The 17,115-nt window shown below is 42.1% G+C and overlaps 1 protein-coding gene across 5 annotated transcripts in view; it reads left to right on the forward strand.

Moving 5' to 3' along the window:
* The window catches only part of ITPK1 (inositol-tetrakisphosphate 1-kinase), a 154,576-nt gene that overhangs the window by 22,557 nt on the left and 114,904 nt on the right, over positions 1–17,115 (forward strand). For 4 of the 5 annotated variants that reach the window (XM_075753666.1, XM_075753667.1, XM_075753669.1 and 1 more), the window contains one exon: positions 12,427–12,451. In XM_075753666.1, coding sequence (XP_075609781.1) covers positions 12,427–12,451 — 25 coding nt within the window. Of the gene's footprint in view, positions 1–7,895; positions 8,028–12,426; positions 12,452–17,115 lie in introns of those variants that run through there. The other variant, XM_075753670.1, reaches the window with a different exon arrangement.

Raw genomic sequence — 17,115 nt, forward strand, 5'->3', positions numbered from 1 at the left:
TTGGCAACAGTACCTTGTTCCATGTCTTGGATTTCCAACTCCTCAAACTGCAGTGCCATCCAACGAGACCAATGGAAAACACTATTCTCTTCTCTGAACCTTTTGGTAGGGTTTTTGCGCAGGGTGTGTGAGATTGTAGGTTTGTGGGGGGGGTTTTTTGTTGTTTGTTTGCGTTTGGTTTTTTTTGTTCCCTCTTTGTAATGTTCACATCAGCTATTAATATTATTCTGTATGCTGTATAATAAAAAACACTTGCTAATTTGCTGTGTCTCTATCTATATCCTTTTTTCTTGTAAGACCATACTCAAATATTGCATGTTGCAGATGTTTTATTTGATTTCCAGGATCATGTGTAACTTGTGCAGATCACCAAGATGATTCACTGCAGCACTGTCAAATGCTCTATCCTATTGCTTCTTAGTGAAGTTGGCCACGTATCAATAAGCAGAGTATTTTGAAACGGTATGATCATGGTTTGTTGGAAGCCAAGCTTTCGTTTTATTGCAAGCCTCTCTAATGAGGCTTCCAAATAAAGTAAAATAATTTCTTTGATCTATGTTGACGTAAACTCAAGCAGAAGAGTCAGTTGCAGGGAAGGAAAGTCCCGTTATTGGTATTGGCATCTGAATCTGTTCAAATGGAGAAAAGCAGTCCAATTCACATTAATTTGTGCAATGTATTTACTGCTGAACATCTCTTTCTTCTCAAATAGGGTACTAGGCTGCAGAACTGCACTTTTCAGATTCTGTTTTCTATTCTGTATTTCAAACATACAGTGTTTGAGGGGGAGCTTCATAGCAAAATAAAGGTGAAACCCAGTTTCAGATGATACTGGAACTGCTTTTAGCCAGCTTTTTATTTGGGGCTTAATCAACCACTCCTCTTTAAAAGAACAGCTGCATTCATAAGTGCCTTAAACTACAGGCTGAAGCTTGAAATGCATCTCAAAGGGAGCAAAGAAAACAGAGGAACTGACTTGGATGAGTTACATGAGCCTAAACTGATGTAGAGTTTGCGGAGAAAAGATTTCTAGGAACATCTCTTATGTAATTATTTCATGCTAAACCTTTCCATGGATGTCCTTTTAATCTGATGAAGCATTGGAGTGGTATCTGTGACAGTGTGTATAGCTGGCCACAGAAACTTCTCGGCATAGACTCTTGCTGTCAGTTATGTCTGACATTTATGGCTGACTCTGGTTCTGTAAATGAAGAGGAAAATTTGTTTCTTGCATATGCAAACAATGGTCACTTGGTGAATGTAGGAGATAAGAAATCACAAGTGCTCTCAAGACTAATGAAAATTGAGGGAGACTTGGTGTCTGACTTGTACAGTGCCAAAACATTAGGGCCATCCCTTATGATGGGGGGTGGGGGAGTTGCAGTCAGGTTTCTTCAGTGAGCAGACATGTTAAGTTTCTCGTGTTAACTTTCACTTGTTTGTATAATGAAGTTTTGCATGAAGGGAAAAAGCCCCAGACACCTATATATCTTAGTTGAAGCCTGGCTGGAGATGAATAAACTCATTTTGCATGGCAAGTTGCTGAACTTAAATACGTCTCTAATTTCTGCCAAAAAAATGCCCAGTCTCTTTTAGAGATCCAAGATGTGAAAGAAAAAAAAAAAATAATTGTGTATTACACGTTTCTCATGCATGTCTTGATGGGTGTCTGGCCTCTATAAAAACTCCCCAAAGGTTTATTTAAGGCTGTTTGCCAAAGTCTTGGAAAGTTGCAGTAGATGTACAGCATATGGTTTTAGGGTTAGTGGATTAAAAGCCATTTCTAGATGAAAGCTGGCTTGGCAGATGTGCTCTTCTCACTGCGCCCCTTGGTTTTAGCAGAGTGGAGATGTGCTTTCATTCTCTGATGCTGTGTGCAAGAGACCTGCAATACTGCCCTGGGGCCCAGCAGAGCCTTGTCTCAGTGGCCATACTGGACTGATGGGCTTTGTGCAGCATGCTTATGTTGAAGATGAAAGCAGCTGAAGCTCCCTCTGAGAATGTCAAGGCAAGCCACTAGAGTGCTTTTATTTGGGTAAAAGGCAGGTATCCAGATAAAATAAAAATAAAATCCAGGTATCCATTACTTGTGAAAGTAAACGGAGCACCTGTAGCATGCTGGAGAGAAATGATGGGATGAGGGCAGAGGGAGAGGTGTGGAAGCGGCAGTTTCTAGCCTATGCATAAGTCTACTTTAAGTACCTTCTTTTTTTTTAATGACTTTGTTTAAGAAACTCAATTCAGAGCTTTGATTAGCGTGTGAGGATCTAGGAGACACAGAGGGCTTTCTAGGTTGGCTTGCCATACCTATGCATGTTGTAGAAAGATATTTGTAGGAAGAGATTCCCCTCCAGATATTCTTAGTTCATTCTTGTGATTTTGAGGATTATGATAATTTCTTCTTCAAAACCTCCACGTTGTTACAACAAATGCCTCAAAGTGGTCTTAATATGCTGAACACCAGCTTGGTAGGAGACTCGCAAGCTTTCTGCAAACCTTTCAGAGTCTTGAAGAAGACACACTTTTCTTGAATAATTTTTTGCTGTCAGAGTTGATTTGCATTGCTAGAACCTCAGAGTGCGGTAGTAGTTCTCCAGGTTGATGGTGTGGGATGCTTTACAAATGCACTGCCTAGAGGGATTGCGGTCTAGTTAAACTGTGGATAATGGTTCTGGTAAATTATTATTTCTAATACGGTTTCCTTTTCTGTGTGCTTTTGCCAGGTAGTTGTGTGCAAGCTCCAACAACGAGATTGTTAAAGTTGACTATGGCAGATAACCTAAAACTAAGAGAAGTCCTGAAGGGGGCAGATTCTCAGAGGGCAATTGTCAAGCACTTTCAGAATGTCTGCTTACTGTAGGCTAAAACAGGTTGGGTACCTATAATTGTTCTATGAGCTTGAGAGACCAAACCAGTTCACGTTTTGTCTTTTCTGTTCTTCCTCTTTCCTCTTCCAAAAAAAAGACAATTGCTGTCAATAGTTACGCACATTGGTTAGCTCACCAGATGTGTTGCACTTCTTCAATCTGAATTCTCACTGTCCAAATAGAACAGGGGGGCTTTGGGAAGGCTTATAGGTCATGATGTAAGTATATTTAATCTGAAGATCCCTCTCTCTAGATGGATAGCTATAGTAAGATACATAGATAGGTAAATATAGCTAGATTTATATTATCAGCCCAAATCCCTGTATTGTTTCTTCAACCTTGCTTGGTAGCTGATAACAGCCATTTGCATTAATACTGGTAAACCAATATTTGTGATTTGGATGGCTTATCTGCAATAGTAGAGAAGAATCATTTGATGTCTGAATCTGATTGATAGTGCTTAAGTCTAAAATCACTACTGAAACAACATTCTCAATGTACGTTGTGATTCTGTATTGTTCAAATGAAGGGGAAAAAGCATGCTGTCCCTACGTAAACCTCATCTTGCCTTATAAAAGCCACAGAAACCTCAAATATATTTGATTAACCAAAACATGGGAGGCAGCAGTTTTAATAAAGGGGCATTGGCAGTTGTTACAATTCTGAGAGAAAGCTCTCTATAAAATATGTGTGCAGGTTTTACTAACCTTGGTGTACATAAGTTAAAGATTAAAACTGGTGCTGAACAGTAAGTAGCTTTATGGTGGGTCACAATGAACAGTGAGACAGGACCCTAAAGGAAACCCCAGAATAAACCAAGGCTTGCTTGCATCTGGCTTAAATCTTTTACTTCTGAGAGCTGCTTTCCTCCTACGTCGATATCTGTAAGAGCAACCTGATTTTGTTGGCCTTCCAGTACGGATGTGGGGTGAACCAGTTTTTTCCCCACTCACCTTTACAGCCTTGCCAGTGTTGGGACAAAAAGATCTATTCTCTTATTACCTCTGCTCTGCCCTTCTCATCCTGTTTTTCGTTTCCAGTCAGAATGAGTCTACGGTTCAGTCTAGGTTTGACTGTAGTACAAGAAGATACCAGTGAGATTGCTTTAAACAAACCAGTTCAGGGGATTTTGAGAGTGAAAAATAAAAGTTTGGCTGCAAAACCCAGAAGCTGGCTACATCCCTCAAGTGAGCACTGCAGTCTGCACTAAGCTGTGTGCTGCCACAAGGAAGTAGGTCTTAGTACCTGAGCTGAGGAGTTTAAAGCTAGGCGAGGCTCCAGTTTCTAGATAGGTTTGTAGGTACGTAGGCAGGCAGAAGCAGAGATGTATGTTGATTCAACTGTCTATGCATTGCTTCAGCACTTGTTAATTCTTAGTTCCTGTTGCAAAAGATGTGGTCTTTGAAAGGAGGCAGACAGGCAGGATGCTTGATTATCTTGTCTGATGCAGTTCAAGGATTTATTGGTAAACCTCTCTGTTCAAGAGTTGATGCTGCTCAGAAGCAATGTGGAGGCCAACATAATTACAGAGTTTGGAGGAGCGGTACTTCAGTTGACTGTAGATGCAATGGTATCTCAGCCTATGAGAACAGGCATTTGACTAATACTGTTAGCTAGTTTGGTTTGAGAACTGTCTGAGCATAAAGTTAGAAAGACCTGTGCAAAGGTAGGAGGAATTCTGCATATCGCTGGACAAAGCTTACTGAAGGGCATCAAAATGCAGCTGGCATACAGTATAAATGTAAAGCTGTATCAGTCTGTCATTGCAGGATTTGTGTGCTGCCAGCTCTACCTGCTGTGACAAGGAGATTCCCAAGATGGTGATGCTTCGTGGGGGAGCACTTTTGTAGCTGAGCGTGCCCGTGTCTGTATGGCCTTTTAGGAGTTTCGGCGTAAGGAATCTGTTAGCTATAGGCACAGGAGCTTCAGGTTATTTCTTGATAGTAAGTATCTCCAGTTAACTGTCAGCAGGGTCACTGAGTGTTTCTTTACATTTAGTGCTGTTTCATTTGACTGCTAGTGAATGACTATCCTAATTCATTGTTAACTTAAAATGGCATTGTTCTGGCAGCCCTTTCTAATCCCATTTTGCACAGTTGCATACCATTACATTGTGCTTTCTGAGCACATAGAGTGTTCTTTTATTTGAAACGAAAAAGGTGATGAAACAGGTTTCAGAGAGCTGCCAGTGAGGGAGAAGTGTAGTATTGCTTTGTGTTGTTTGGGATGTGGACCCATTGCTTGGAGTGTTGGCATGGGCTTGGTGGGATTAAATATGGAAAATGAACTCCTGTTAATTTGTGTCGTCTGGAAAACTGAAAAACCATGTCTGCTTGTTGGACCCACCATTGGCGCAGGGGAGAAGTGGAAGTATCCATTTCCCATTAGCTTTCAGACTGGTGCAGTTCTAGCAGTGCTATCCAGAACTGACACTGATCTAATCTTCATCCATTGACTCAATGTGAGTTCTCCTTTCAGCTTCACTGTAGGTAGCTTTTCATGGCAAGTCTTTCAGTATGGTTTTATTTGCCTTACATTACAACTTAGTACTGGAGAAGTCGAGAAGACTACTACTTCTGCCTTCTTACTTCACCATAATAGATGTTAAGAAATGGGAAATAGTTTTTCCTGCAATTTGGCAGTATCTGGAAAGTCAGAAGTAAACAAAATACCAATCTGCTAACTAATGTACATCTTGGTGAATAGGGGATTTCCCTTCTTGCCTAAGTTGTGTGAAGATTCCCTTGATGAAGATCTGCATTTCTAGAGCTCCACTGACACTGAAAAATGGAAGGTTGTAAAATTTTTCTTGCTGACTAGTGACTTATTCTGTGATTTAAGAGAAAAAGACACTAATAATTTCTAACTGCTGGCTTAAATTAATACATGATGAGAGTTGCTAAGAATGATATAAAATGCAAATTTTTGGAAGCTGGATTTCAGAGAATAAAATATTAGTGTTTTATGGCTATAGCACCAAGAAGTTTTATCAACACATGCAGACAACTTCTGCTTCAGTGTGACAGCTAACTGGACATATCATGGCACTGGAGAGCAAGTACGCAATATTAAGCATCCTTCAGATTATAAACCTATTAGCGTGAGGTTATTGCTCATTTTGTTTGTAAAATGTAAATGTGTTCATGTGTTTCTCAAAGCCTCTAATAGCTTCTGCAGTAAGAGTTTAATACACATATATTTAGGATAAATACCATATCTGTCCCCAGAAGGGATACTGTCTTCTGCCTTGTGATTCTGCTGCCTCTTCTCAGGTCTCTCTGTCTTGTGCCTTGTGACCTTGTGACCTTAGAAAGACTTTTGAAAGGGATGGGTCATGTGTTTGCTTTTTGCAGTGGGTTGTATTAGCACTGGGGTGGCTGGGGTTGTGGGGAGACAAAGGGAGCTGGGAGCAGAGAGGAGGTGCGTGCTGTTTGCAGTGCTTAAGGAAGCAGGCAGTTTATTGAAGCCAAAGGATGATGCTGGAACAATTTAGCCTGCAAATTTGAAGGACTCTGACCTTTGGGAAGTTAATGTCCTGTAATGGAAGACACAGTGCCAAACCAGCTTGGTTTAAAGATGGTTTTTAATAAGTTTATGAAGAGATCACATGGTGTGGCTGGCTGCCATAGCTGGTAACTGGATCTGATAATGTCTGGTGGTGTAAGCTTATGGCTGATGTCTGAACCTTGCCCAATTGCTTATAATTGTCATCAGGTACTAAATATGTCTCTGAATGTCTTGTAGGATGAATAGCTCATTGCCTCTAAAACTTTTTCTCTGCAGCTGTTAATCATTCCTTCTTCCCACTGATGGCCCTTCAGTTTTTTTTCTTGAAAGACCATGGTTAAAGGTTTTGTGTCCCTGGTGGGAAAGCAGCAAGTATGGGCTCCCAGAACCTGGGGTCACTAGTTCCAAGAAAAGAGTCTGGCAGAGCTCAGCAGCACTGATCCATCTTAAATGCCTAGTTTAAAAAGAAAACAGATCCTTTCAAGCTATTTTTAATGACTTTATGGCTCTTATTACTTGGGATTTACAGATTTTATTTCTACAATACCTATTGTTTAATGGTGAAATTAGTAGTCTTGTAATATTTCATTAAACCATTACTGAAACTTTTTGTGACTAAAGGCAGTTTATTTCCTGTAGTTACTGTTTACAGTGTCTGATTCTTTTCCTTTGTGGCTTTTTCCTCTCTGCTACTTGAACCTCTGAAGTCATGATGTTGGATGCTTCAGTTTGTCATTGGTCTTGCAGGATAAGGGGTTAGTGGATTTCTAGCTGGTCCTTGCTGTAAGATGCTAGTGAATGTTTGTGTGTGTTGTGGGAATTTGTGGTGTGTGGAAGCATTGCATCAAAGAAATACATTATTACTATTATTAGCCACTTTTTTACATGGGAAATTTTGGAGGTAAAATATTCTCCTATCTGAGAAAATGAACTTCACTGTGTGCACTAATAGCTTCTTAGGCTGTTAAAACAGAGATAAAGATTGCCCTTTACTTTTGAAATTGTAAGTTCTGTTTGGCATTTTTCAATCTGTCACTCAGACAGCAAAAGTGTGTTACTTAATTTAACCATGGCTATCATACATGACCTGATAGTCATTTTCTCTTTTAACTGTCATTCACTATGATGTTCAGGTCTTAGATGCTGTGGGGAATTAGTCCAAGCTGTTTACTTTAGATGTTAAATAATCCAAACCCAGCCCCAAAAGCTAAACATTCTACATACTTTGAGGCTGTGGTAAAACATCAGTTCCAAAACACTGATTAATATGCTTTTAATAACTTGATATTGAATCCTTCTCTAAATCCATGCATCATTCTAACTTAAACAAGAAGTCAATTTGCATGGTAATTATTTTAATTACTGTTGCGTATGGTGAGGCTTGCATTATCCAGAAGAGTTGTTCACTGACTTCAGGTACAGAACTATATATAGTCATAACAAGCTTCTGGGTTTTATTCGGTATTGCAGGCTAATGCAGCAGTTGCTTAAACATTTCTGGTTTTCCTTTAAATGTTGCAGTGTGTGATTCAGCAGAGCTGCACGCTGAAGGAAGGGAACATGAGACGCACCAGTCAGTAATTTGTGCTGCACCTGAATAGGTTTCCATAGCTTTAGGCATACTATGCCAGTGTGAGACATTGAAGCTTTGCTGTAAGTTATGTTTTTAGTTTTATCACCTTCAAACACTTTTTCTCCTTCTCTTTTCTCCCAGAGGTTTTCTAACATTTGCTAGTAATTTTTTTTTTTTCCTCCTGGGCTGATGGTTGGAGTACAAGATCCCTGTCTAGATGGTCTTTGTAATGAAATGTGTTTTAAAAATAGTAACCTCTGGGAATATAGTTTAGAACTGACCATTTTTCAAACGTCTGTTCAATGAAAGTGGGCGGACACAGTCTCTCTTTGACCCAGTTGTGTTGCCTCTTTGGAGGGAGGAGGGAAATACAGCTAATGATGATGATCTTTTTTCCACTCAGAAAAAGACTTGCTGTGGGTTTTGTATAGCCTATTGCCAATATCAGGAGGCAGCCAGGTGAGCTGGGAACAGGAGCCCTTGTTCTGGTAGGCTTTGGCTCAATTTCAAGCTACTTGGGAAGAAAGAGGGGTCATGGACAGCACCATGAGGGACACAAGAGCAGTGGTCAATACTCCAAGTGAAATAGCCCCCCTGGGAGTCAGCACCTTTGAACACCTTTGAAACAGGTGTTAGTACCTCTGGAAGCATTCTGCATAGCCTGGACATGTTCTTGTATTCCTCACTTAATTTTTTTTAACTGTCTCATTTGTCTGGCTTGTCTGCAGAATTTGCAGTTCTCTGCTTGTGTCTGAGCTGCAGTCCTGTACCCCTGCAAGCATCCGTACTTTGCATTGGGAGAGGAGTTTGTCATAGAATCTCATGTACATTAAATGCATCTGCAGTGCGTGTCTCAGCATAGCTTAACAGAAAGCCTGTCCTCTGCTAAAGAAACAGCCCAAAAGAACATACACCAAGGCTGTAGGATGTATTTTTCTTACTAGCTTTTTAAGCATCATCTGAAGGAGTGGTGACTGGTCCATGGTTCTGTCAGACTCCCAGAGCAGTTTATTTGGCAACCATCTTTTCTCCACTGAGTGTCCCACACAGACAGGCCCCTGTTGGGGAATCGCTTGTGGACCACAGCCTGCTTCGTTCTCTCTATTTTTGGAGGGTCCTAGAGTTTCTCGTGTGTAGGGTCAGCTTTCTTTCCATGCCTATCCCCAAGCTCTTTCATATGTGACGTGAGGCAGTTAGTGGTTAGATGGTATTGCGTGCTTGGTTGCATAAGGGATGTCTTGCTGCCCTGAGCCTGCAGCTGTGACTTGCCCAGCCAAAAAGCCTGGAGTCACTCACTGGCTTAGGAAATCTTTGAGGCGGAGAATCAGCTAATGCCAGAACTGGAGTGTGAGGTTGCTTGACATCCTGGTTGTTTGGATATCTTTGGTTTTTAAAATAACTTATTTTCCAAAAAAGCTATTTTGGTAGAGGATTTGTCCCAAATCAACTAATCCTCAAAATATGCATGCTTCTGTGGTTTCTGGTCCCCTGGATTAAAGTATAAAAAGTTCTCATGTTTCAGGTAACCAAAGGGGAAACATCCCTCCCCCTTCTGAAAAAGGGGAAGACCCAGCACTACAAGCTAACCTTGGTAATCGTTTCCTCCTTCCCATAGCTTTTTTAGCATGTGTGACATCATACCCAACAGCAGGTACCCCTTCTCTCCCTGCTTGTGTGCTGGTCTGGCAGCTTCCCTTCTGTTGGGGCAGCACAATCAGTTTCTGTAAGTCCCAGTAAATTTGCAAAGTCCATAGAAAGAATCAGCCCAGAAGTCTTCTGAAGTGGGTTTGGCAACCAGCTTGCAAATATTTTTCTTCTTCAAAAGTAGAACAAAGCTTATTCAGTGTGTATGCAGGCATGTCAAGAAATGCAGCCTTTGCCATCAGCCTTTACTCTTCAAGAGACGCTGGAGCAGTCCCGTCTGAAGCCTGGTGTATTTCAATGGTAGTTTTGAGTTGTTCTGTTTACTCCAGGGCAAACACAGCAAAAATGTAGCTCCTTTGGTTATTTTAAGTTTTAGCTCACAATACTTAGAATGCTTCTGAGTAGGCGGCTGCTGCCCTAATTTACAAAAACACATTCTCCACCTAATATTTCTTATTTATCTTGCTTAGCTGTGTGAAAGTTATTGTTTCAACTGTTCGGCTATTAACTCTTTTTCTACAAGAATCATATTTTCTTCTCAAAGCACAGCTGAAATGCATCTGGGCAGCCTCAGGTGGTGGTCTGTAGCAATGCTTCCCAGGACGTAATGGCAGTTTATTAATCACTCACTGCTTACAGGCTGTTATCTGCAAGAGGGCTTTGAAATTCTCTGCAAGAGGTGCTTGGTTTCATTTTCTTTTTAATTTCCTTGCTGAGCAATGACGAGCTCTCTGTTGTGCCTGTGCAGTGCATGCTGATTCTAGGCCAGAGCAACTCCAGACTGGTGAAGTGGAAGAAGGGAGCAATTTGTGTCATAGATGCTGACTGATCGCCTGTCCCTTTGGGCATCTTTGTAATGGTCTCCCGAAAGAAAGACTTACTGTATTGGGCAGAAAACTGGAGGAGCCATTGTGTATTCAGCAGTGTGCGGCAGTTGCAACTATGGACACCACCACAGATGCTCTTAGATAGAAAAGCATTGAGGGCAGAGTTAGGCAGTCCTGCTCCGTGACCTCCTCAGAAAGGGTCTTTGGTTTTCACATAGGGGGTTAGTGGGAATGAGGAAGAGAGATTCCTGTTTTGTGCTTGCTGAGGCTTTTGATTTTTAAGTTAAATTTCCTATGTCTTCAAAGTGAGGAGAAGGTTATAACATTTAAATAGCCTGCATATACTGGGAAGGTGGCATGGAGCAGGAATGGCTGGGCTTTGTGCCAGGGATTCAGTTCTACTCTCAAGACCAGACCAGAAATGGTTTGCTTTGCTTGATAACTTGTCAAATGCAATGACTGAGCATCGTCTGGCTGCATGTACCTGAATCTGAATTCTAATATCAGCAGAATAGATGACCATCTCTACAGAGCCACCCAAATTGGCTCTACCAGTTGCAGTTCTCAACATTTTGGTGTATAATTTTTAGGCCTCTCCAGTCTCTTATCCCTGGTGTTTCATTCAGCATCACTAGAACTATTCCCCTTGTGGCCAAAGCAGTGTTCAGAGGCTTGGGCCTTTCTGACAAACCCCAAGTATTTGAACACTGCTCTTGCAGGAGCCAGAGTGTCTACAAGTCTTTGAACTGAAGTCCAAGGATGCATCTAAACCATGGGGTATTGTGCTCTCCAGTGTCCCCACATCCAGGCTGCCCGACATCTAGAACTGGGTATCATGGTACACTGTGTCCGTCTTCCTGGTCACATCTGGGTGCGTGTCCCTTTCTGCCCAAAGGAAACCACAGCACTGGGGGCTGATGCACGCACAGGGTCCCATCCCAGCCCGTAAGTTCATGCTTGCTCTGGCTGGAACAGCGAAGCATACTGCTTTATGGGGTTGAATCTGTACCTGTTTGCTTGTGTGACTGCTTGTGCAATTTATTAGCTTTTCTTTGGGCACAGCCACACGACGGTTGTTGCCTCTGCTGAGGCCAGCACAGTTAGGTCCATCTGACACAGTGCAGGAGCAGTCACCAGCTGGAGTTTTAAGTAATTGTGGTTTTCAGACACTGCTTCCAGAATGAATTGTCTGTCTTGAGCAGTGGATCTATGGGGATGTATCTGTGATGGAGTTGCAGCAGGATGACACATCTGAGCAGGGTGCTCCAGCTGCAGGGCAATCTCTTTCTTCCAGACCTAACCTGTTTCTGTACCCTTTCTTTATCCCCTTCCCTGCTCTGTTTGTAGGGCTAGTCTGTGGAGCCAGCCTTGGATATCTTTGTGCTTGTAGCGAAGGCAAGCCATGGGACAGATTAAAAGTTTCTTGGCAAGGGTTTCAAGCAGGGAACAGCTGATGCAAGTTACTCGGTGTGTGTGTGGCTCTGGGAAGCATTGTGTGTACCAAGATAACGGGGGTAGAACAAGGCTGTAAGAGGATAAGTGGCTGCAAGGTGCTGTGTTCATTCTCCCTAGCATTTATACATGTATCTTTGGATCAAAATCAAAAATCTGTCAAACACATGGAATGTGCTGTGGTGCAATTCACACACTCTGAGGGCAGATGACAAATGAAGAGCAAAGTAGAACTGACTAATTTGAGATGCTTGCTCCCTAACATCACCCTCTTACCTCTGCTCATCTGGCAGTTGTGTCAGTCCCAGCGGTGCAGCTGCTTAGCGTGCATCTTGGGTCACTTCTGAGGCCTTGATTCAGAAGCTGCTGAAGTGCTTCCTAGGCAGGGAATGGAATTGAACAAGTGCCTTCCTGAACTTGAATCAGGTTCATTAGTGTAGATTTTTATTGTTTGCATTCTAGTACAAAGCAACTCTTTTCCATTAGTGTTTGTTTTTACATTTTCCCCATGTTTCCAACATTAACCATTCCTTTTTTTTTTCCTTTTCTTTTCCAGGAAAAGAGGAGTAGAAGTAGTACAGGTGAGTAGAAGCTACGTTTGTTTTTTTCCCCCTCTATTTTCTTATTAAAAAGGTTTACTGACTTCAAATGCTGTCATTTAGATGTGTCCAGGTTTCAGCTGAGATAGACTTAATTTTCTTCACAGTAGCTAGTATGGAGCTATGTTTCTGATTTGTGCTGAAAAACAGTGTTGGTAATACAGAGATGTTTTAGTTACTGCTGAGCAGTGCTTACACAGAGCCGAGGCCTTTTCTGCTTCTCACACCACCCCACCAGCAAGTAGGCTGGGGGTGCACAAGAAGTTGGGAGGAGACACAGCCAGGACAGCTGACCCCAACTGACCAAAGGGATATTCCATACCATATGGCGTCATGTTCAGCATATACAGCTGGGGAAAGAAGAAGGAAGGGAGAGACATTTGGAGTGATGGCGTTTGTCTTCCCAAGTAACCATTACGTGTGATGGAGCCATGCTTTCCTGGAGATGGCTGAACACTTGCCTGCCCATGGGAAGTGGTGAATGAATTCCTTGTTTTGCTTTGCTTGCATGTGCGGCTTTTGCTTTACCTATTAAACTGTTTTTATCTCAACCCACGACCTTTCTCACTTTCACTCTTCCGATTCTCTCCCCCATCCCGCCGAGGGGAAGTGAGCGAGCAGCTGCGTGGTGCTGAGCTGCTGGCTGGGGTTAAACCATGAGAAGATGTCAACGTGACCCATTGAACATGACCCGAAAGAAAATTATTTTTCTTTCTTTTCCATTCAGTTCTCTGCTACGGATACTGTTTTTGAAAAAAGACGATTCTCCTTTTGTGAAGCATGTGTTGAGTCAATCTAGTTTTAACTCAGTAGGTGCCCTAGTGAATGTGGGAATGCAATTAGGCTTTTCTGTCTGTTAATTACTAAGATCTGATAGTTGATTAGGTGATGTTAGTCTGTGCCTATTGCATTCACAGACAGGCTTAACAGAAGCAGGAGCTGGCCTTTGAAAAAAACTATGGCAGAAGGAATGTTCTCATAACCCAGTGAGCAGAGAAATTATATTAAAGTGCCTTTGAGCTATAGCTCATCTACAGATGAGCTTGTTGTTTCCCAGGTCTGAATGGTCATATTTCACACAAGATGTTACTTAAAGGATGATGGCAACTTGGGAAAGGAATTATGTTACCGTGACAGCTGTAACATAGAGCCCTATAGCCCTAAAAGATCAGAGGGGAAGCATACTCTTTCCTCTTGGGTTATTTGTGTATTTAGAAAGCTGTATGTCATATGTTTCACTCTTGCTTACCTAGTGCTCGTTTTGCACTCTAAGGTGGTCAGTGTGTTCCTCATACTTGTTTTCTCGTATCTCAGCAGCAGAGATGAAACCTTCTCAATAGAGAGGATGGAGGAGAGAGGAGGAAAATAGGGTGTTAGCCACTGATAGTTGAGGCTGCTCTTAAGCTCATGTGAAAAGGTGCTTCTCAACACCAGCAGGGAGTAGGAGAAAAGCACTTTAAAAAAAATAATTGAAAAACCAGGCCATGTTATTTTAAAGAATCCACTATCAGAAAAGGCTTTAAGAAGCTTTTATTGCTAGTTAAACTGGAGAGTATGTCTTTCAGGTATGTGTGGTTGTCTGAGAACTGCATGCTATTACAAGGAAAAAAGGGCATATACTTTACTGGCTAAATTTAACTTTTCACCACTGCAGCATCATCTTCCTTACTTGTACGTGCTATTGCTCAGAGCTAAGGAGCAGCCTCTTTTATCAGCTGTATAACAGCGTCCCCAGATTGATAAATACAAACCAGCATTTGCGAAGCACAGCTTCACAAGCAGCACAGAGAGAAAGCTAGCCTATAATTGTGTCACTGTCTGGGGGACACTGTTATTTTAATAATACCCCAGTGTATTACAGTCCAATGTCTGCTTTTGTTATATGTGCCTCACACTTGCACTGTACATTTAAGCAGCAAGGTGCTTGTATGAGATGAATTCAATGATGCACCGATTAGCTGAGCAGAGGGCAAATTCCATTTTAGCTTGTGCATTAAAGTTACTATTCTTTCATGGGTTACCTGGTAGTCTTCTGATGTTTGTGTAGCTTAATGGCTAGTCATCAGATAGATGCAAAATAATTGGAAAGGATTTCTTTATTGGAAGAGCATTCTGGGAAACATTTGGACAGAACTAGACAGGACTTTGTGTAAAAGTCTCAAATTTCACAGCATAGGTGAGATGTCAGCCTAACCTTCTGGGAATTTGTGCCCCAAAGGCATGCCTCGAACACTGACGCTTGCTGCTCTGCTAGAGCAGGATGGATGGCTGCGTACGATCACCTCTTGCTTATCACGTTCATGTTGCTTCATATATCCTGATGCATGTACTTGTGGCTGGTAGGGGATGTATCAGAAATGGGCTCTTTCTCCATCCAGCATTACTAGAAAGCTTTGCTTGAGTCACCTTGTGTGATCCATCCCTGCTAGCCCTGCTTCTAGGTGGAGGATGTCTTGATGTCGATCTGCTGGACAAAGTTTATTTGACAGAGGGAATATTGTTTTCCTGTGTTAAACAGCAGCATTTCTTTGATTTGTGTCCCCTTCTCCTCCTTTAAAGAACCTATCCTGTTCAAGAGAAACCAGCTCTTACACCTGACAATAAACAAGTAAATTAAAACCCAAAAATACACAGGCTATTTATCTATTTTCTTCTTTACATAAACTAAAAACTTTCTGAACGTAGACGTACTTTCCAATAGTAAGTAGTGAGTAAGGTAACCCAGAAGGTAAGGTTCAGTTACTGGCTTCCAGGTAGCAAGCATGATGGACTGGTACGTGCTGACTTCTGTGAACAGACATTGGATTATTCTTTTCCAAAGGTGTTGCAGAGGAGCAAGAAAGAACTCCCTATTACTAAAGGGAAGTCTTCGAAGTCTTCAAATAAGCACCTGTGTGACCTCTGTTTCCTTCCTGCAGTGAGAAATTAGGAAGGTCCTCTATTATTTACCTAGACCAATGAAATTCTTGTATTTTGCTTTCTTAAGGCTAATTGCACTGTAGAGATTATCAGTCAGCTGCTGCTAGACAGAAATTAAGATTCTGTAACTTGTCTTCAAGTTCTGTGTTTGGTCTTGTGTCAAACTTTCAGTTCCAGCAGAAAGAGTGGTTCCAGCTTTCTGTTTTTATTGAGTGGAGAAACATGCACATCCTCTAAAGAAAAATAATGGAAGAATAGGACTCACAGTTGGATGCTAAGCAGGCATGCTCCTTTATCCAGCAGTAAGACATTATTCAAGCATCCCACTGAAAACAAAGAAAGAACTTCTCAACTTGTGTGGTGATAAATAATTGGTTTTTTAGAAATACTGATTAAATTCTAACATAAAGAGAATTCACTGTGAACTCAATGCACAGGAGCTGAAATGTGTGCCATTATATAGTACAATTGAGTAACATGCATCAAGCTAGCTGGCTTAAAAGATAGTACAGTAGATGAATCAAATAAAAAGCTTTCAAGGTTATGGAATTTCCAAAGACAGTACAAGTCTGAGCCCGCACCCAAACATTTGGGAGTATGAACTGGTTAGCTCATTTCTTTTTTTTCCAGTGGGCAGTTGCAGAACTCTTGAGTAGCAGCATCTTTAAGATCTGGCAATGTTTTGGATCAAGATTTGCTTTCTGCAATTTAAATCCAAGTCGGTGGGGCAGCCACAAACCAGTGTTATATTGCAAGAAAACCCTAAATGTCTTCCTGGCTTTTAAATACGGGCTCTTAACAGAATGCTATATCTCTGACCTTGTGGCAGGTCTTTTCCTTAATTTTTTCAAGTAGACATCACCACAGAATCAGAGTGCTTTTTGAATTAGAGTGCTTACCTGTTTGTACCCCGTGAGGTAAGGAAGTGCTCTGGTTCCAGTTTTGCAGGAGGGAAGACTGAAGGATGTACCCCGGCTCCTACAGGGAACCTGTTGCTGTACCAGCCCCAGTGCTGTTGGGAGCTGTGCTGCCAAACCTGTGCGGCAGGAGTTCTAGCTGCAGCTGTCCGAGCAGGGGTGCAGGGCCATGCGCTGCCCCGCGTCAGGGCTTCCCCGGCCTGTTCTGTGGGGCACAAAGGGAAGGGAAGAGCAAGGTGAAGGTGGGCAGCAGACCTGGTGTTGCTGGCTTTCTTCCAGTGAAAGACAGCACTAGTTCAGCTGTCTTTAATCATAAGGCTGCATTTATTCTGATTGGGATACTCTTGTGGTTCCTGTGGCAGTTGCATACCTACCTTCACAGGGAGGCAAAGGGGCAGGGCAGTCAGAGCTGCAGGGGCTTTTCTCGGTGTCCGAGTTGCTCCCTGTCATCCCCTCCTTTTTTCTTGCCAGCTCTTCCAGCCCCTTGCAGCTGCCTGCTCAGCTGGAGTGGTTTGAGCTGGTGGCCAGAGGGTGCTCAGAACAGGTGACAAACATGACCAAAGCCCATCTGCCGTGGCTGGCAGGCACTTACTGGGCAGGCGGCATCTGGCAAGGCTGAGGCAGAGCAGTTCTTGCACTAGTGTTGGGGTGACTTGCCAGTAAAAGCTTACATGGAAGTATTTTTTAATAATTTCTTTCATCACCATTTCAAGGGAAAGACAGCCTCTGAAGTATGCAGTGGTTGTCTGATGAGACAATTTAAAAAAATCTGTTTTTTAATAATGGAATCTAGCAAAGAAGGGTTTTAGG

The sequence above is a fragment of the Balearica regulorum genome, chromosome 5 (assembly GCF_011004875.1).
Source record: "Balearica regulorum gibbericeps isolate bBalReg1 chromosome 5, bBalReg1.pri, whole genome shotgun sequence".
Lineage (NCBI taxonomy): Eukaryota > Metazoa > Chordata > Aves > Gruiformes > Gruidae > Balearica > Balearica regulorum.